The 22,709-nt window shown below is 37.7% G+C and overlaps 1 protein-coding gene across 1 annotated transcript; it reads right to left on the bottom strand.

Moving 5' to 3' along the window:
• Positions 1-1,044: 1,044 nt before the first annotated feature.
• Positions 1,045-21,887, bottom strand: LOC124158260. The gene is made up of 3 exons (XM_046533455.1): positions 20,747-21,887; positions 19,340-20,506; positions 1,045-1,049 (listed from the first exon to the last, which is right to left on the bottom strand). The coding sequence occupies exons 1-3, from the start codon at positions 21,885-21,887 to the stop codon at positions 1,045-1,047; spliced, it is 2,313 nt and encodes a 770-aa protein (XP_046389411.1).
• Between the last annotated feature and the right edge of the window lie 822 nt (positions 21,888-22,709).

The following is a 22,709-nucleotide window of genomic DNA, read 5'->3' on the forward strand; positions in this document are numbered from 1 at the left end:
TGATTCACGTTCGTATAAGTCTCAAAATGATACCTAAATATTTAAATGCATTAAGCAAAAGGCTTTCGATTCGATACCCTTTATAGATTCTGCTGTATTCGTGGGTGGCATGATTACTCCTCTTGATTATGGTCCAAACCTCCATCCGCGGCTCATGTGATGGTGACAAATGATTTTGACCCTGATCGCGCTGCCAAATGGACCACAAAAACTCCTAAGTCATCTTTAGGCGTGTACGGGGAAGAAAAGGGTGGACGGAGGGGTCAGAAGAGGGGGCGGGAGGTATGAGATCCAGGCGGAGGATCTTCCGCAGACGAGAGTGCACCCCTTCCCTCCCCCCCGAATTCCTTCCCATCTTCCTTCTTTCCTCTCCCTCTCTTTCTCATGATTCATCAATGTTCTCTTTTGATCGTCTCTTACACCCTCATCGAAATTCGAACAATCCTTACAGCTTTCCTTCGGTCTTCTAGCGTTGAAGAGATTTATCAATTTGGATCTACTATGACCCAGAAAGTTATTCTGATTTCCTCTTTAAACAATGAATGTGTTCTTCCATGCATAATTTAATATTAAGCACTTTGATATAAAAGTACAAATATGCACATTGAAAAATTTGGCACAATTTGGGTTCAAGTATTGATTCAGTTGAAACAAAATTGAAAATATTCGGAAAGAAGGTTACGGTCTAAAGTCCTTAGCAGGGATAAGTGCAAAAATTGATGTAAATTCAACACATTGGCTCATCATATTTACATATTTATCCTTTTAGTCTCATTTGCACTATTTATTTTTTTGTTTAACAATTTATCTCTCTTTCTTGGCTTTTCAGACACTTGGATTTCAATCAATCTTGTCATTATATGTGCTGTAAGTCACATAATAAAGACACACAATGATATCCAATTAGTTTTAATTTAACAAAAATCATTTCAGGGAGACTAATTATTTGGGTTTAGTGAAAATAAAAGTTGTGGAATATTACCAAGTTTTCTTTTAGTAAGTTGCTGATCGAATTCCACCAACTTAAAACTGCAAAAGAAACAATTAAGCTGAAAGTTAAAAGAGGAAGATTAATATTCATAACGATCATTTGCTGTATTTACATGTTGGAAATGTAAATATGCGTGCTAATTCAGGCGATACACACGAAAAGATAACGAGAATTCATGTGAAATTTACCGTTAAAAGCAAGCCATTTAGAGGCTAGTTAGGAATCCAGCCGAAAATTGTGAAGTATGCGTTTCTGTCCATGGTTACGTTGTCATGAACATCAAGATGATGCATGAAAATTTTGTATGAGATTATGGTAATCGAAGGAATGCTTAAATATGATCTTGAATGTATCGACATGTGTACAGTAAAAAATAAAAATGAAATAAAAAAGACCATAAGTCACGCTTTTTCCAAAATATAGTATAAAATGAATGCTTATTTCTAATGAGTGCAGAAGAACCTGATTGGTGGAGGATTGGCGCGAAGTATTACAGGAGAGGGAGCCTATTCAGAACTCACGCTTTTGACTCCAAGACATGAAAAGCTTATATTTCAATTTTCAGCACATTTAAACTTTTAAAATAAGACTTTTTTTTAAGTTTCTTATTATATTTTTTATCCCTACTTTTTTAATTCTCTTTTTCGTTGTGTACCATAAGCCTTACTACACATGCATCAAAGATACTGACAAGGATCATCTATAGAAGAATACAACGAAAAGCAGAAGAGTATTTGGATGAGGACCTATTTGGACTCAGAAAAAACAAAGGCACAAGGGAAGCAATATTGGCCCTAAGACTGCTCATAGAGAAGAGAATGGAAAAGAACAAGCCAACATTCGTTGCGTTTGTGGACTTAGAGAAAGCATTTGATAACGTGGATTGGAGCACAATGCTTGGAATCCTAAAGGAAATTGGGGTTCTTTATAATGACAGAAGAATCATCCACAGTTTATACAAAAACCAAGTAGCCGTGATAAAATCAGGGCCCAGCTGTGAAGAAGCAAGAATTAAGAAAGGAGAGCGACAAGGCTGTACATTGTCACCCGTAATTTTCAACGTTCACATTGAAAAAGCCATTAAGGAAATCAAAGAAAAGGCATTGGGAGTGAATATCCATGGAGAAAAAATAAGCATGCTAATTGTAAGATTTGCCGATGACATAGCCGTTATAGCAGAAACAGAGAAGGATTTGAAAAATATTCTGGTTAATATGGGTAGGGTAATGAGTAGATATCAACTGAAAATAAGCACGAAGAAAACCAAGATCTTAGTATGCAGCAGAAGAGAAGAAGTCAAGACAAACATTAAAATAGGGAGGCAAAAACTGATAGAAGTGGATGAATTCTGTTATTTGGGAAGCAAGATAACTAGTGATGGGAGAAGCAAGAAAGAAATTATCAGCAGAATAGCCCAGGCGAAGAGAGCATTCCACCAAAAGAGAGACCTGCTTACAGCGGGAAACTTAAATATGGATGTAAAGAAACAATTTATAAGAACCTACATCTGGAGTATGCTCCTATACGGAAGTGAGGCATGGACAATGACCGCAGCGGAGAAAGCAAGGATAGAGGCCTTTGAAATGTGGTGCTACAGAAGAATGATGAAAATCAAATGGATCGACCGAGTTAGTAACGAGGAAGTCCTAAGAAGGGTAGGAGAGAAGAGAAGCCTCATGAAAACCTTAATAAGAAGACGGAACAACCTTATAGGCCACATCTTGAGACATGATGGCCTGATGAAGACAATCGTCGAAGGACAGGTGGAAGGCAAGAATGGAAAAGGAAGACCTCGAACAAAATATATGGAACAAGTAAAGAGAGATGTGAAAGAGAAGAAATACGTAGGAGTGAAAAGATTAGCTGATAGGAGAACTGAGTGGAGAGCTGCGTCAAACCAATCCTAGGATTGTTGACCAGTGATGATGATGATGAGCAGTTTCAGTTGTCTTTGTTCTTCCGGCAGGGTTTTCTGGAACTAATTTTCTTCACATACTAATTATTACCTGTTATTTCCTTCCTGGGACCTTCTCATTCTTCCTAATTGAATGACACTAATGTACTGGGCTTGAACTCTTTTTTCTTCGGTAAAAATCAGCGTCAAAAGTTTCAGAAGACACCAGCACCATCTATTGAGAAATTTTGATACTGTTTTTCCGTATTGAAATAATTTAGTTAATTAATTCGAGCACAATTGAACAAAATTTAAAATGTCTGGTTATTTAATACCGAATTATCATCAGATCCAACCCAGTGTGCAACTTTTTATGCCGATTTAACGATAGGAAGCGGCTTTAAAAAATCAATTAAAATATTCCATCGATGAAAGAGATAAACCGACGAAGTAAGTTCAGAAAAAGCGAGCGATAAAAGGAGTTTTCTGTTCAGATTCTGAATGGATTGATGCAGCCATAAAGCTGTTCACGAAATGATGGAAGGAAAACCACGAAATGAAACGGAAAATATAATTTACCAACTAACACACATTGAATAATGTAACTCTTTTCATTTCTACGAGATATGTAAAGCTGAGGATAACAAGTAAAAAACGATCAAGGAAATGATGGTGAATGTAAGAGTGAAATCATGACGTAATAACAAAATAAGAACTGCGTTAAAAATCAATTACAAAATTCCATCGACGATGCAGGCAGTCGGAGCAAGTTAAGGAAATGAATAAGGAAGGGTGACAATAAGAAAGTTATCGTCATATCCATCTGTTCGTTGATTCCCTGATTCTTAGTCATCTCTCTTCCTCCGTGCATCTGCAAAATGCCCCGCATCGCATCCCTCTCTGGTCCATTTGTAATTCAGCATGCGAATCCAGAGATACTTCCTTGTTTGAGACTATTTCTAGTGTATTCTAACTGCATCGGTGTGTTGCCATATGTTCCCTGTGTATCTGTGATGTAACCGAAATCCGCTTCTCTCGACATAGTCGCCCCAAGCAACGTAGGTACCCCTCTCTCTGTTGCCCTCTCCTTCCCCCCTCCTTCCCCTCCACAGTCCCGAGGCCATTAAAGGAGCCGACACCTGGTGGATCACGGGGCGAATTTCGCATGAGGCGAGGAAAAAATTCAAGAGGAACAAATCCCACGCCATCTGGCTTCAGAACTTCGCATTCATGGCATGGCCTCCCTTTCCATATTTCTCTTTTCACGAACTTTTTTCTCCGTGCGGTATCCCTTTTTTCGACATGCTTGATGAGGCGTCGCAGAATATCATCCGCCAAAACGTACTCCGAATATTTGTTTGTGTATAGCTCTGGATTTTGGCTTGGTGAAAATTAAGTCTAGATAAAAAAGTGGCATGTTCGATGCCTTTTTTTCGTTTTCAAAATTTACGAGACTTTTCTCCGAATTTCTATTGTAAAGGATTTTTCTTGAAACCTAGAACTCTGAATTATTGCAAAATTTTCACAATCTTTAGTGATAAGTTGAGGCTCTAAATTCGTGATATATTGGTATGTCTCAGTTTACAATACGCCCAACTGTTTGTTATATTTTAATTACATACCTTAATTTTTTTATGAGAAACTCCATTGGTTGCAGTAGTGGATACAGAAAAAACTCAAGGGGGGGCGCAAAAGATACCTTGAGTTACCTTTACTTTTATCGTAATAAAAAATAATCAAATCACATGCTAAGCTTAGAAGTTTTTTATTTAAGTTATTATGTAAAAATACAAGACAATGCCATCTTATGATACAAAAAGTTACAATTGTGGTCCCGTAATGTTTGGCAATACGGCCGGACCCACAAGAGGGAGGGGGCGCGCCCCATCTGTATACGCCACTGAATGGATGTATTTGCATCTGCGCGTCTGACTGCGCACTGAGTCATTTGCTTGTGGATTGCTCCTTGAATTCAATTTCCTTAAAGTTAAAACCTTCTTAAATATTGCGTTTAGTTAAAATAGCATGGTCCATTCACTTTGATCGTGGCGACGACTCACGAGACTTTTCGCTGCATGTTTCCCTAATTTGGAGCATTTTTCTTTAACCCTCTCCCTATTGAAGTTTAAATGCCTCATTCTCCGCTCCGTCATAACCCGGCCGAAACCGGCCGCCGCCATTTAAGTCGCTCCTTCATAAACCGGCCGAATCCGCCCGACTTGGTCTGCTCTGTTTGGGGCAGCCTTTTGAGCTTCATAGGCATCTGTTTTATCTTGAGAGTGTTTATCTTTGCTAGCACAAGCATCCTTCCTATCTCTCATTTCATTAAGAAGAAACAGAACGTCGTCACCATGAGCTAAAATCCCGAGACAATAAGGTGCTTTGTTCCAGCGTGGCACATTAACTGAGAAGTTGTTTAAGCTCTTACGATGGGATTTTTAGGAGGGCTAGTTTTGAAATGGTGTGATACGAAAACCCTAGGCCTGCCCTGTGTTATTTAGAGTGACTGTCACATCTAATGACGATATTTCTTTCTGTGTGGTCACACGCAAGCTCACGCTTTTCCTATCTCACATGGTAAGGAGGCGAAGCTCAGCTGGTCAGCTCAAATGAAAAGAAAATTAATCCCCCTCAGTTCTGTTTGTGGGTGGTCACAGGCACTCTCACACTTTTCCTATCTCATATGGCGAGGAGGCGAAGCTCAGCTCAAATGAAAAGAAACCTAATGCCCCTCAGTTCTGACCATGGCTTGGTTAAGTGAGGATGCTATCGCAGAAGAAGTGAACAGAAGCGAATTTTCGAGTGATTCAGATGGTTCTAGTTGTTTGAATGGAGAAGAAGGATACAGTGATAGTGTCAGATCAGGTGATGTACCATTGGAGGATGACGTTACCCCAAGCACGATTGATTTAAAAGGTGATGATCAGGTGCATGACTCTTGGAGAAACACCCTGATTTTTGAAGAACCGTCGGAGTTCAAAGAAGAGAGAGGGCATATTCATAATTTGGCGATAGGTGAAAATGAATTTTCCTTCCTAAAATATATGCTAGGGGGCGAAGTTTTTTTTCACAACATTGTCAAGAACACAAACAAATATGCAGAACATCTTCCACATTCCTCAGGAAAGGCTGACAAAGACTGGGTAGATGGTACGTGCGATGAAATGGTGGCATACATTGGAGTGCTAGTATACATGGGAATATTCGATTTGCCTGAAAGCAAGGATTACTGGCATAGCCAAAATATTGACTGCTCAATTGTTCGTGACTGTATGACCTTGGGAAGATGGACAAACATTTCAAAATATTTCCATATTAGTGATATAACTCAGGGAAAAACAGGGAGAGGAGGGTTTTGATGTATTGCATAAAATTAGGCCGGTTCTTGATGTAATGGAAACTTTTCAGCAAAAGTATAAACCGGTAGAAAATTAAGTGTTGACGAGGCGATGGTTGCTTTTAAATGACGTCATAAAATTAAACAATACATCCAAGGAAAGCCAACGAAGTGGGGATTTAAAGTTTGGGTTTTAGCAAGCTCCCATGGCTACGTTCTGCAGGTAAATGTGTACTTAGGGAAAAAAGATAAAAGAAATCGTAAAATGTTTCTTGGGATGCAAGTTGTAATGAATTTAATGTAAATCTATTTAGGGAAAAATCATCATTTGTACTTTGATAGCTTTTTTTCGAGTGTGTCTCTCATGAAATTACTACTTATGAATAACACATACGCATGCGCTACTACAAGATCATCTCGTATAGAATGGCCTCAAATACTAGGCATGGAGTAACACAGAAGAATTTTCGTTTAGCACTTTACAGGCAGACGATAGAGAAATTCTCCTCGTGTAAAGTAGTGGGACGTAAAAGAATCCTTCCGATGGGCACATTTTCACAGAGACAGCAACCCTCTTTTGTAAAGATCGTGGGGAGAAAAAAAGTGTGCGCCTATTGCAGCTCAAAGAAAAGAAAACCTCCTGCTGGTCGGAGCATAGAAACGTCATGGAAATGCATCGGATGCGATTTACCTCTTTGCAAAATAGGATGTTATCATCAATATCACCAAGAAAATGAATTTGAAGGAGGGAATTAAATTCAATATAAGGTAAGACCAACTTCTTTCAATAAATTAATATATTCTTAAAACGTATAAAAATTTTAAAACAAATCACTTAAATATATTTCAAGTTATTGTAAGTTAATTAAAGTAACCTGCGTCAGTTCCTCATCGCGGAGAAAAATAGGTCTACCAGTGGGGCAAATGGGTATTTAAACTTCGTGCATGACGGGGAAATGTTTACGGCCGGTTTCGGGCGGTTTAGGAAGGAGAGGGTTAAATCCAACATTTTAAATTAATTTTAAAATTTTCCTAACCTTTTTTTACACCTTTAGGCTAAAAATTCGTGATATATTGATTTATCTCAGCCTACAATATGACTGGCTGCTTGTTAACTTTCAATGAACTTAATTTTCACGCGAAATTGCGGCTGATACAGTCTAAATTTGGAATATTTTGACGTCGTTATAAGACAAATGCTCTCAATCAGTGGAGCAGCGAGGGCGGATTTTGGGGGGTAAGGACCCCCCCCAGAGCTCGGAAAATTTTTAAAGTTAAATCTATTTTACTTAACTGGATTGATATTACTTAAAGAATAGTGTGAGGATTAATAAAAAAATCCCTTAGAAAGGCGTAAAACTCACCATTTTGAACCATTTATCTTAATTATTTCCTGGAGGAGGTCTCACGCACCTCCCGCTTACCCTGGCGGGTATGCTATACCCCAAGGTCCCCAAGTATTAGTTGCGCCTGAAACCCCCCCTAGCCTTAATTCCTAGCGGCGCCCCTGCACTGAATGGAGTGTCATTCACCAAATTCTTTGCAAAATCCTTGCACGCCCGTCGAAATCAAGCTGAACCTACATCCACTATTGCCCGCTCCTAATGTGCAGTCGGTGGAATGTGAGTGAACTCAAACTGCAGCGATATCTAGCAGAGCGCGATTTTCAGCTTTTGCGCATGTGACCAATACTGGAGTGGAAAATAATCCAATCACGTGAAATCCAATCCCTCGCACTCCTAGTAATCCGTATTTGGGCAAGTTGCTGGTTCTGATGGTAATTTTTTTGCAGCGATGAGTTGTTTACGTGTTGTTTATTTCTAAAAGTTTTGTTGCTAATTTCTCATGTGTAATAAATAAATATTAGGAAATCAGGAATTGATGATATAAATATCTTGAATAATGTACTCGGTAGTTTCACCCAGAAGGTCCGGGTTCCATTCCTGGCATCCTAACAATTTGTTTTGTCGAACTTGGGGGGCAGTGGAGTAAAATTCTCACGCGTCAAATCTAAGGTCAAAGGTCCGAATCTTGGCTGAGTGGATTGCCAGTTTTCCACGTCATACGATTATGTGATTGTCCATTGTTTTAAGTTGTCAACTCTCCCGATAAGAAGGACTTTTATGATGTTTTTGGTGATATGTATATAAATGAAACAACAAACCAATAAAGGTTTAATCTGGGTCTTGATCTGTAACCTCCGGGATCAGATAACCACTGGCCCGTATATTAGTTGAGGGAGGATATTTTTTTTTTCAATTTTCTTACGAAGTGGGAAGTTTGATAAATAATGAACTAACAGGCGTAAAGCACTGAATGATGGGATTAAATTATCATACACACTTTAATATTTTAACTAAATATCTCATTTCTAGTTCCTGGCTCTTCCGTAAAAAATCATTTCTATTTTTACAAGAAGGTGACTAATATATTTCATTTTCTAATTTTAAATATTATTTTATTTCAGGCCAACGCATTGATTGCATTTATCTGGTGAAGGAATAGGTGAGTCGCTTCTTTCTATCGTAAAGCCCTTAAAATAAGTGCATAGATTTCGTTGAACACCAAAGGAAGAAGGTTCTCTTATTAATCGACAATTTAAATCTTACCTCACCACTTACCTCACGCCAGCTATTTTCCATCATTCATGCTGGCATATTTTACTTTTTTAAACATTTAATTGGCTTTTCAACCACGTCAATCATATATTGATATCTCTACATGCAGCAAAAATAGTGAAAATTATATTATTGCATGGTGCAAAAAATAATTTTTCTACCGTAGTTAGGCACGAAGGCGGATCCGTCGTTGGATTGAAAATTATGGAACGTTTTTCCTTCTTTATTTATGTGCTGCGATTCGGTCTCTCAGTCTAGCTCATGAGCATCTGGTGATTGTCAATTGTGAGCCTACTGGTGGCGCTATGCGGTGATTTTGGTTCTACGGTAGAAAAAAAGTTTGTTGAAAATGAACCGAAAATCATCATGAAACAATGTAATTTCGCGTATCACGCCTATTGTGTTTGATAATATGCTATCATTAACTGCATCATGCCAGTAATCTTTGATGAGAATTTCGGATGGGGATTTAATGAATTAACAGATAACGTCATCAGTGGAACACAGGAAAGAATTATAGTAAGGGAAAGTGGGGCAAAACCGACCGGATAATCTTTTTTCATTTAAAACTTGAGCATTCTGCTGCTAACATTTTTTTAAATGTGATTGATAGTAACATTTATACATATAGGGTGTAGAATATTAATGTAGATGCATTTTATTATAGTTATTACATGTATTTATATTTTTTTTCAAACTTGGACAAAATGACGATTTTGCCCCATAGGTGGGGAAAAACAGACACCCATTGAATTTGCATTTACAAAACCTTACTGTACAATTTTGAAAGATTTATTTTACGCGCACTCTTTTAACACGTGTGTGATATTTCTGAATATGAAATAGTAAATTAACAATATGTGAGGTTGGATATGAACTTACGTACATAAATCACAAATGATATTGTCATCTTCTTCTTCACAATTTGAAAACTCCTCGTGAGCTTACCCTCTGCAGTTCAAACATTGTATTCAACCCTCTTTATTCTTGGAACCGGAATACTACTCATTGCAAAATTTCAAGCCTCCTCGTCTCCTTCGTCACAATCATCCATATTTTTAAGAGAATCCAACCTCTGTCGGTCCTGCCCCACTCTCCGGTGACGGTTTTGCCCTTCGACACACAACATCAGAAATATTTCAATACAGGCGTATCCATAATCAACTACTCGGCTACACGGGCTTAAAACACAACTGAAAACAGAAAAATTATCATATTAACTTATCGTTGGTAAATCAGATCGGCATTATACCTGTCAGATCCAAAACAAAAGTAATAAAAATCATTAAGAAAACTGTATTAAATTTGAAAAATTCACAGAGACTAAACGGCGGCCACTACGCAAACGAAAACAAACTCGATCTGCTGGTAATGGCGGCCACTTCAACTAGCATATAATGTTGCTACTTGAAACCAACAACTACCGGGTGATTTTAAAGGGGTCGGTTTGACCCGCCTAGTCGGTTTTGCCCCACTCTCCCCTACCACGAAATAGAGTTGTACCATGGTTGGGAGGACTTGCTTACTCCGCAAATGTTGGATCCCATAAAGTCAATGATTATTTCTCAGAGAATTTCCTCCTTTGTTGATCATATATTTGCGTCTGCGCGCGTGAATGCGCATAGAGTTGCTTCACTTGCTTGCGTGTTGTTCTGAATTTTGGCTTCTTGAAAATTAAGTTTCCTTAAAATAGTACGTTACATGGTCTTGTTTGGTGTCGACGATTTACGAAACGTTTTTGTATTCTTGCCTATTATAATTTATTTTCCTATTTATCCAATATTCTTAATAAGTTATAATATTTGTTAACAACTTGAGACTATAAATTCGTTCTATCTTGGTAAATCTCTAATGAATATAGGTGTTCTTTTATCTTTTTTTATGAACTTAATTGTTACATGATTTTGCGACGGGTACGGTCTAAATATTGAATGTCTTGACACCGTCACAAGACAAATGCACTCAATGATACATCGTTCGCGATAATTCTTTGCGATATCGGAACATTTAAGTGTAGGTATTCATTGAATCTTCAGGCATATCCTTGGCCCTTTCAAGGTCACCTCAATGAAGGAGCGACATTTTTACATGCTCGCCTTCTCTTAATGACATCACAGCCGTTCTCTCGAATCGGATACGCGTATCTTGCGGCGTGCTAGACAGCGAGTGTCTAATAGCGTTTGGGAGTCATGGGCAGCTCACGTTCTCATGTGTTTGTGCCGTACTCTGAGATGGTCCATTAGCGTCTCCTTCCCTCCATCTCAATCTCGCACCGCGCCAAGACACACACTCACCCCGATCCCTTATGTACATCACTCACACTCAACTCCACGAGCCGCCTCTCCTTCTGAGCCAAAAATATATTTTTTTAAATATTAAATCCTGAGTGATGTCCCTTTTTTATTATTCTATTTGCTCCCCACCCGGTTGGTGGGTGGGTGCTCTGGTGACTTAGAAACCATTCCGGGACCAAACTGTAAGAGGTGACTAGGTATATTGGGGCCGGGTGCAAGGAGTCCATCGGGCAATTATGTACTCCAACAATGCTCCTTGACGACGGGGGAAAACAGGTGAGAGTAAATAACAATGGGCAACAATAGGGTAGTTTCCTTAACAAAAAAAAACGAAATGCATTGATTACGATTCGTTACTCACCATTAGTGTATTCGTAATACATAAATTATTTGGTTTTAGAAATCCCAGTTTAGACGAATGGCTATGGTGAATTTTAACAGAATTTGAAAACGGCCAGATTGGCGCCCAAGCGATGCCACTCGACGATGTAATCTCAGACGATGTTTTACATCGTCTGAGATTACCAAGGCATTCAGAAGGCACAGAACTCAGGGAAACATGCTTTAATAATCACCGATTAAAACTGCCTTTGGTCGGAAAGTTTCCTTCGTTTCATAAGGTATTAGTAATCGTTATTTAGGCCAAGCGCTACCTGCTAGCAGGATACTCTGCTACCTGCTAGCAGCCTGCATCTCAGCGGCCCACACATCCTCGCCCCAAGGTCTTCTCACTCGGCGACAGTGGGAACCAGAATGACGTCACGCGGGGTTTTCCCAGAATTCATACTTAGCCTTCGCGTTTTCGCGTGCTTGAAGATTTTCACTTTTCGTTTAATCGCTAAAATTGATATCGTCATTCGAAAATCTAAGAGCATGAAATGCGTACTCTAGGAGTAATAATTTTTCGATTTCGGCAAGAAAAAAATAATAGGAAACCACCCTATTCATTTTGACGACGGGAGATAACAAAAGGAGCCCAATAATAGTGAACAACAACAATTATCGTTGACGACGTGAAAGTAAATAAAAGAGGGAAGTCATGTGACTTAGTGGCGTTCGCGTCGTCGCTCCCGAATTTCGCGGCCGAATTGCTTATTTGATTGTGTGCAAATTGTGTGCAGTTTGATTTGTCATTTGAATGGTACGTTTTGTCGATACCGATTTTCTTTGCGAGTAATTACCCAGGACTATTGTGCTTGTAATGTGTGGTTATTTGATATGACATAGTTAAAGTAAAAAGAGCATTGCAGTAGGTACTAACCACAAGGTGTTGCAAGATGGTTTTTTTCGCGTCTATTTTTCCCTCTTCCTTCTTACAGTTTTGTGTTTTCTGCCGTGTGATTGTGTCGTATCCTCATTTAAAGCTTAATGCGTGGAGTGACACCCATTTCATTGGCCAAAACTATATAAATTTAAAAAATCCTCATCTTCTAATTATGTTCAATGCCCAGTCAAACTTTTGGTCATTAGATTTACAAGTAGGTACTATTCTGTGTAGTGACTAGGGTGTACGACCATGACTATACAGAGGAGGATGCATTAATGTAAAAATCCAATAATGGTAATGGCATTATGAGCCCAGGCGCAGCTGATAGATGCCTTCAAGTGCTAATGTTAAGGTTCAAGGAGAACCCTGTGCTCGAGGCGATCGAGTCGAGGCACCGATGTAGAAGAGAGAAGAACTCTGCGTAACGCCTCCCAAACTCAACGACGCAGTGAATTGAAATTAACATAAAATTTTATTGTGCTGGTGCGTTTTTTAACCATATATTCCCTTTTTCTAGTGATGGCTCAGTAAAATTCCTTTTTCTCCAGTGATATTTCTTCAAAGAATCAAAGAAGTTAATTATACGTTGCGAAGATTAGCGTAATGTAAGCAGATTTCGCGGATGCGGAGGTTACCGAAATTTTAGTGCTGAAACCCAGAGCCAGGAGCTACTTCCTCGAAAAGAATAGGCACAATTTATACTGCATTAAGATATTTGGCCTTTCTTGCTTTGGATGTGATTTGTGGGAGGCGGTGTTCTAGGCGGATTAATTGGAGCCATGTTCTTGGCGGGCTAATTGGAGCCAGATATTAAGGAGGAAGCTCGTGTGTACCTGTGCGGTGATGGATGCGCTGCAATGAGAGGTTGTACTACAAGATAGGTGCATGGAGATACAGGGAAGGGGATCCTTATTTTTTTGGCAAAAAGAGTTAATGGGCGGGGAAAATGGTGTGACAAGAGAATAGTATATCATTTCTTTTTTATCCACGGGCACACGTAACTTCGCAAGCCACCTGGGATGTTTTTAAAATCATGGAAGTATGTAAAAATGTGACATTTCCGACACTGCTTGAAAACTAGTGTATACGTGACACCCTTTCCCTGTGCATGGCATCTGAATTTTGTATTATTATCATGCTTGCTGTTTTAGCCACTGCTGTGCATATAATCCTTTTTTTCCAACGTGTTTGCTGTGGCAGTGACGTTTTATGGAATTTATTTGTTTAACTACAGGCGACCCCGTGACTTTGAATAAAGGTTAGAGCAAAGGTGCTTTCATCATATTGTAAAGAATTGTTCAATACAAAATAAAAATCTCGTGTTTGTGGTGCAATGCCTCCATATTCCAACTCACGTTACCTATTTTTCAAGACAATTATTTTCATATTCTTTCACGTTGCATCTCCACAAAAATTCTGTATGGCTACTTATTATGATTTGATAATTCATTGAAACCCGGGTCGCACTCTGTTAAAAAAGCAGTGGTATAAGTAATTGTGTGAAATGCAGGCAAACTTAGGGCGGTATTTACATATTCTTATGTAGGATTTCGCCGCCGTTGAACGGGGGGGGGGGGGGGGGGGAAGGGGTTACTTCAAGAACGGTGGTGAGAGAGTGATTGGGAAGCTATTGTGAAACTATTCAACTGTTGTGAGATCCTTCACAAGTATATACACCGCTCTGTCCGTCGATCTGTTAGTTCACCTCTTGATAATGACCTCATAACCAGTTGAGTTAAAAAAATACTGCGTGAAATACAACGAAGTTTATTTTTGAATCTATCATGTAACCATTCCCCAAAGTCTCGTAAAGCATTGATTTCAAATATTATAGGTTTTTAGTGAAAAGAATAGAGGCATTTTAAATGGTTCAGCCATAGTAACTAAATATTTCTTTGACGAGTAAACAAGTTTATCACAGCACGTCTGTTAATTCTCTCTATTGTTCGGCAATTTTCATTCATAAGGTTTGATCTTGAAGGGAGTTCATCTTAGTTTTAGGAAAAAACCTTTCCTTTAGTCAGTTTAAAGTTATACGATAAGAATAAGCAATGGCGAAAGTCAGTGTTCAAGTGGCTTTGAATTCTAATCATTCATATCTAATTGTCAATTATCTAATGCTATAAAAATATTGAAGCTAGAGTAAGTGGTGTGGCATCAAATCAAGCGATATTTAATTAGATTAATTTGAGACGTTTCTAGCGGACACAATCATGCACAAAGGACATTGCTAGAAAATAATGTTTTAGCCTGGTTAATTATGGCTAAAAAATTGGCGATTAAGTACAATTCACTTCTAATTCAATCCCATCCAAGACGCCTTTACGAAGTATTGTCTAGCGCCAGATTCAATGAGAGCTTTTCCCCAGAGATTATTTGAGACGAAAGTTCGTATAGTTTCGCTGCACGATGGACAGAATACTCTCGGGATATATCCCCTTGGAACAAGAATACTTTTACCCCAGGTTCATAAATACCTTAAATCCGTTCACGTTCGCTGTAGCTTTGAGCATTTGGCGTGCTGAACTCAAATTTCATTAATTACGTAAATTCAATTTTGAACAACTGAATTTGAATGAACCAAGAGAACATTTTCTACTTTCTCGTATGTTTGATCGTATTTGAAACGAAAAATAAGTTAATATTAATTGGAATTTTATATTATTAGTATATTATTAATATTATTGTACTGCATTAATTGTTTAAAAATTATAATATGTAATTCTAATTAAGTGGACAATTTTATAGTTCCTTGTAACGTGCCAATGGATTTGGAAGCAATTTTAAACGGGGTTCCTTATTTCACAAGTTTCAGCGAAGGCATTATTACAATAATTGAAATGTTATAAGCAATATTTCATAACTCCTATTACTCAAGTTAAACGCCAAATTTATTGATACGCTTGCAATAAGCTCTTTACGCAGTTTAACGAGCACATGATTTGGTACGAAAAATAAAATGAGATTTTCCATTAATTTGGGCTTTCTTAACTATCAAAAAAATAAGTTAACATTTCTCCTTATCTTTCTCAGTCATTGTTACGAAAACAATTTAAATACATTCATAATCACTATCCGACGAATCCTCATCACAGTCGTCATCCACTCAATTCTTCAAGGATTAATAAACTCTTTACCTCGACTGGTAATTGAAGTAATTTCCTTCTTTGAGCCTTAAAAATACTTGATATCATTGCATCTGAAGTTAGGAGTAATCTTTTAAACAGGTCTTCATTCGTTGCTATCCAGGAAAATTTCATTGCATGGTGCTCCCTGAATCTTCTTATGTCCTTATTCCTCGCCTCCATTGCCTCCCCGGACAGGTGGACAATAGGAAGGGCAGCTTCTTTAGATGTCCGTCGGAGGAGCACGTACTGATGTTTCGTGAAATTACCAGAAACGATCATGGAAATAGCTTCTTCCTGGGAAATTTTACTTTGCCTCACATCCTTGGCTCTCCATTTTGATAACACTCGCCGCGCTCTTGAGAGAGTGGTTGTTGTCACCTCATTTATTATTTTCGCCACAAACTCATCACCTTTGTTTCGATAACTCATGGATGCAGTGGCGGATACAGAAAATACTCAAGGGGGGGGGGCGCAAAAGATATCTTGAGCTACCTTTACTTTTATCGTAATAATCACGTAATATTCGTGATTGCGATATTTCTCTTTACTCTGAAAAAATTGCATAATGTATTCTGGCTGTTTGCAATTACAAAGTTTGTATAAAAACGAGGCAAGCAGGTATTGCCTCCTTGTTTTCTCTTTAAGCCATTCTAATTTAGAGAAATAAGGGGATATATGTTCATATTTTTTAAAATCATAAATGAACCTAACACATATGTTTAATTGCCGTTGAATCAGGGTGTTAATCTTTTCGGTTAGGTCATTATATACAAGGCAGCAGTAATCAATATGGGGGAATATGAACGAGAATACAAGTTGCTTGCGTGTTTGAGAGGGCATAAGGTTTTTATGAATTTTTAGCTGAAACAAGATCATGTTGATCTTATTGCTGATGGCTTTAACATGGTTTTGCCAAGACAAATTAGGCATCAATAATAACTCCAAGATTTTTAACGGAGTTTGCATATGATATTTCGGCATCACCAACAAAAATCTTGGGAAGAACATCAAAGTCGACATGTTTGAGTAGTTTTGAGGTAACAAATAACATAGATTTTGTTTTCCTAGGGTTAAGCAATGTTGTAACTAGATTATCAGCTGATATTTTAATTCTTCCTCAACATCGTACCACTGCATTTGATAATTCATTTTCAGTTGTTGGGACAAGGCTATGGAATGGTACTCCAGAACCAATCAAAACCGCAAAATCGCTGATGCCATTTAAAAATCTAATGTTCACTAAAATGTTATTACAAGAAAAAATGTAATTGTACCAATATGCCTCTATATTCTGTTACAATTTATTTTTTATTTTTTGCACGTATCTTATTCTTCTGTGCACAGAGCTCTAATATGAATGTAAGCCCTTGTATGTTCTTAGTGGACCACATAGGTCCAAGAACAATAAATATTTCTTTATCTTTAATAAGAAATTAATCAATCCACGTACGAAGTTGAAGAAATTTTTATTTAAACTCATTATACGCGTATATAAGTCAATAAATTACGATACAAAAAAGTTACAGTTGTGATTCTACAATGTTCGGCTATGTGAGCGGCCTCGCAAAGGGGGGGCGCGCGCCCCCTGCGCCCCCCATCTGTATCCGCCTCTGCATGGATGCTCTACTGGCGATGTGCTAGCTCTAAGATCCTCCGTTTTCCTTCTCTAGGCCCTATCACTGGACTTCTCAAATTGTTTTTTTTTGGTCGACCAATTTCAATAAACCTGATGAACCTTCAAAGTAGCAATTTTGACTTCATCATCATCATCATCACTGGTCAACAATCCTAGGATTGGTTTGACGCAGCTCTCCACTCAGTTCTCCTATCAGCTAATCTTTTCACTCCTACGTATTTCTTCTCTTTCACATCTCTCTTTACTTGTTCCATATATTTTGTTCGAGGTCTTCCTTTTCCATTCTTGCCTTCCACCTGTCCTTAGACGATTGTCTTCATCAGGCCATCATGTCTCAAGATAAGGTATGGTAAGATAGGTCTCAAGATAAGGCCTATAAGGTTGTTCCGTCTTCTTATTAAGGTTTTCATGAGGCTTCTCTTCTCTCCTACCCTTCTTAGGACTTCCTCGTCACTAACTCGGTCGATCAATTTGGACTTACATTTTGAATTATGTAGAATGAATATCACTAAATTCATCACAAATTCCACATTAAATACTTACTGGATGTAATGGGCTGACGTTTAAATAAAGGCGGAGGAAATTTCAACTTCTCATTTAGGCAATCAGCCAACATTCTTCTAAAAAAACCTGTCATTTCTTTTTCTTTCCTTCCACCGGCGAAGATAATTTGAGAGAAAAAACACTCCTCCGCAATTGTTTTAGGAAAAATTTTGAATTAACGTCCTCATCTAGCTCTAACTTGTTGCTGCAGCAATTCAATAAGTATTGGTTTTTAAACGATACGGACCCTTTTCCACTTTCAAGAAATTTTTCATGCATCTCAAGACGCGTGAAAATTTTCAGAGTTATCGAACTAAAACACTATGGGCACTCTTCTTCAACCCCTCAAGTCTTCTTTTAAAAGTTCGAGAATACTCGACTTTTTCAAGACCCTATCTTCATGCTTGAGGACTAACTTTCACGTCTTTCGTTTGGCAAAATCTGAGTAAAACTGAGTTTGGGCGAGATAATTTCGGGCAAGCGATATCTAGAAGTAATTTGGGGGTTCCACAGTGTGAGGTTCGCGATGCTATTATCTTCATTTTCTAGGAAATATCACATTTGAAGGGTGAAAAGGCTTACTCCGTTCATCCCCGGTGGCCAAAATGCAATTCATAACAAGTGTACAGAGAGCGGTGGTTGTGTTTTCCCGATGGGCGCAATCAATAGCCTAGGCCTTTTCGGCAGTCGTTTGCCCTGCATGTGGTTGAGGAGGCCGCTAAGGAGGCGACAGGGGGACAATGTGCCGCGCGAGGGCGAAAACTAATCCGTCTAACGGAGGGAAAGGGTGGTGTAGCATTTGAGGGATTCTTTTTTGTTTTGAATACATTCAAGTTTTTGAGGATTACTATTGTTGAATTCTTAGTTATTTAAAGTTATATTACTCGAGAGAATAATTAACACACCTTATTTCTTTTAGTTAAACAGGACAACAATGTACCTGGTATTTATTTACTGTATCCAAAATATGTTTCCATGTAGAACATTTATATGAAAACTGTTTATGTTTAAATAACATCTTTCAACATTCCCCCGTAAACGTAGAATAGTTTTTTTTAAGTTTAGTTAATACAATTATATTTACATTGGAATAAGAAATCAGTCATAAAATAACAATTCTCTAGCACATTTTTCAAAATTAGTAGAAAGCAATGGTTTCGTTAAAATATCACTGACATTATACTCAGTTGGTACATATTTGATATTAAATAGGCCTTTATAAAATTCATCTTTCACAAAAAAGTATTTTATTTCAATATGCCGGCTTGTTTTTATTCTTCCAGCTTTAATTAGTTTTATAGTACTTTGGTTATCAATGTGTATCGTACTTTTGACTATTTTTCCTGTTAGTTCTTTCAATAACTCTACTAAATACTTCAGTTCTTTAGAGCATTCACATGCAGCGATAAGTTCCCCCTCGGTTGTAGATTGAGCGACTACAGATTGTCGTCGTGAACACCATGAGATTGGACTATTGCTACACATTATAATAAAACCTGATGTACTCCTACGGCGTATATCTTTTTTAGTATCTGTTTCCCTTACTCTTGTGTCTCCACCATAGTCGGAATCGCAATATGCAACTAACTCAAAATTTTCCTCATCGTTCTTTTCCCTACCATAAAATATACCTGCATGAGCTGTTCCTTTCAAATACCTTAAAGTTCTTTTAATATTGACATAGTCCTGCTTCTGTGGATTTTCCATGGATCTACTTTCATAGTTCACTGCAAAACTGAGATCTGGACGCGTCTTACAAGATAGGTATAAAAGACTTCCAACAGCTTCTCGATAGTTGAATTTAATTTCTTTTTCAGGATACTCATCCACTTTGTTGTCAGCTACTATTGGTGTCTTTGTCGGTTTCGAATTTTCCATTCCATATCTTTTCAATACCAACTGTGCATAGTTTTTCTGTGATATCATAATTCCTTCTGCTGTTTTTCTTATGTTTATCCCAATATAAGATTTTGGTTCTGAATCAATTGTTACTTCAAAAAATTTCCTTAGTTTATCTAACAATTTCTTAATCTTTTCTTTCTCTTTTCCAATAATTATTCCATCATCAACATGTATCGCAAGAAACATATCTCCAGCTTGTGATTTGAATATGCACGGGTCTGTCTTAAGCTGAATCATGTTAAGTTCTTTCAGGGTTGTAGTGAACTTCTTGTTCCATTGACAAGGTGCTTGTCTCAGTCCGTAAAGTGACTTGTGGAGGAGGCATATTTTTCCTGGCTGATCAAAACCTTCTGGTACTCTCATATAAATTGGTTCTTCTAATTCACCGTTGAGAAATGCTGTTTTCACATCTAGTGTTTGAATTTCCCAGTTTCTCTTGGCTGCTATGGCAAACAACAATCTCAAAGAGGTTGTGTCAACCACTGGACTAAAAATATGTTTGTAGTCTATATTTTTCTTGTCTTGAGAACACCCTCTTGCAACTACTCTGGCTTTAAATTTTCCATTATCTTTTACTTTAAAAACCCATCGGCTAGTGAGAATCTCTTTTCCTCGTGCTTCATTTTCATCTACATACGTCCAAGTTTTATTATTCATCAATGAGTCTACTTCATCTTTTATGGCTTTCATCCATTCCTGTTTATCTTCACAACTGACAGCCTCATTATAGGTCAGTAGTGCTTCATCTTCACTGGTATCAAAATCCAATATAAAATCTTCATACTTTGCAGGTAGTCTTTTCTCTCTAATTGGTCTCCTGTTCCCATCAATTTCTTCTTCTCTTCTGTTGTCTTGGTGTGGAGGAATTTCTTGATTTTGATTTTCTGGTTCTTGGTCTTCATTTATTTCATCATTTTGAATTTCTTGTTCTTGGTTTTCATTTATTTCATCATTTTCTTGATCTTCATTTTCTTCATATAACTCTATATTGATTTCTTTATCTAGTTTGTTTGCAGAGATAGGAAAATCGTTTGTAAAAATTACATCTCTACTAACAAAAACTTTTCTTTCAATTTTGTTCCACAATCGGTATCCATTTGAAGCATATCCTACAAAAATAGCTTCTTCACTCCTACTATCCAATTTCTTCAGTGGTTTCACTATTTTTGAAAAAACTTTCTGGCCAAAAATTTGTAAATTTCTCAAGTCAGGTTTCTTCTTATACCAGTTTTCAGCAGGGGTTTGAGGCATTCCTCTGGTTGGACTTCTGTTCGTCAGATAGGCTGCTGTTTGTACTGCTTCACCCCACAGGTATTTTTCACAGTTAGCATCAAAAATAAGTGCTCTGGCTTTATTCATTAGCGTTAGATTTAATCGTTCACTTTTTCCATTCAACTGAGGAGTATGCGGAATGGTGAAGTCTAAAATGATTCCTTTTTCTTGACACCATGTTGTGAGAAGCTCATTTTTAAATTCCCCACCATTGTCGCACCTAATCTTACTGGCTTTTAGATTGAAATGGGTCTCTCCCTCATTTATAAATCTTTTAATGCATTGAAAAACTTCTGAAGCTGATTTTGTTTCTAGTAGATATACCTTGCAAAAGTGTGTATAATCATCCAGCAATGTAATGAAGTAGTTCTTGTTGTCATAGGTTGGAGGATCTATTGCCCCACACAGGTCTGAGTGTATAATTTCCAGGGGACGACTAGCTCTATCTCTCACTTTTCTAAAAGGCAGTCTCACTTGTTTAGCTCTTGCACAAATACTGCAATCAACGGCATTAAATTTATCAGTCTTGTAAAATACTCCATTGCACAGCTCGGGAATCTTCATCAGCTGGCTGTGACTGAGGTGGCCTAATTTCCTATGCCATTCGTCTATTCCTGTTGCCTTCTCTTCAGCAATTAAAGCATTCTTACCCGATTTCTTCATGTTTACAACATAAAGTCCACTTTCCGTTTTATTCCCTTCTATGATAACCTTGTCCTTCGGTATTTCTAATTTGGTGTTTAGGATGTAAACTTTTTTATCATCAAAATACACTGTCCGGTTACTTTTTGTCACAGTGTTCACTGACATGAGATTTCGTGTCAAATCAGGCACAAAGTAAACTTCATTTAAAGTACAATTGTCCAGTTCGACTGATCCTAAACCCTGTATTGACATAAAATGTCCTTTCTTCGCTATTTTTACAGTATCGGTATATTCTTTCATATCTGATATAACATCTTTTTCTTTGATCATCATTTTATTGCAACCACTATCAACCACCATCTCAAAATTTTTGCTAGGCTCTGGTTTATTTATTAATTGACTGTTTAGTGCAAGGAAAGAAATCTTACTCGATCTGTTCTGCTTTTTATTTCTTTCTTCATTTTTATCTTTAAAGAAACAGTCTTCTGATTTATGATTTAATTTCTTGCAATACGTACAAGCTTTAGCTCTGAGGAAACAATCTTTTTCGGCATGGTTTGTTTTCTTGCAAATTACGCACGGTTTCTTTTTACATTGCGTCTTAATATGCCCTCTTTGCCCGCATACGAAACATTTAACATCGCTATTATACTGTCTTTTAGTTTCTGCTCTAAATGATACAGGTATTTCCTCTTTTAACTCTTTAAACTTAAATTTGTCCTCTTCCAGCGACAAACGCGATATTAGATTGTCAATTGTTTTATCTGTTTGTGATGACGAATCCCATGCGCTACTAAAATGTTTGAACTTATCAGGCAAAATAGTCATAATTTTGGAAATTAGCATTGGTTCAGAAATTTCCTCATTTAAAACTTTAAGTTTGAAAACAACATTTTGAAGTTGACTAATATTAGTATGAATGTCCTTAGTACTATCATATTTATAGTTATAAAATTGTTGTAACAACAAGCACATTTCTTGGTCAGTATTCTTCTTATAAATACGAAGAAGTGTATCATACATATCTTTTGCGGTTTCACACGTCAAAAGGTGTAACTTCACCGTCTGGTCCACTGTTCTTAGAATCGCATGCTGTGCTGCAGCGTCTGTCATGGTCCACTTCACTAGCTTCCTCTCATCGTCTCCGCAAGATGCACGTACCCAGGTTCCATCGACGACATC

Source organism: Ischnura elegans, chromosome 4, assembly GCF_921293095.1.
Source record: "Ischnura elegans chromosome 4, ioIscEleg1.1, whole genome shotgun sequence".
NCBI lineage: Eukaryota > Metazoa > Arthropoda > Insecta > Odonata > Coenagrionidae > Ischnura > Ischnura elegans.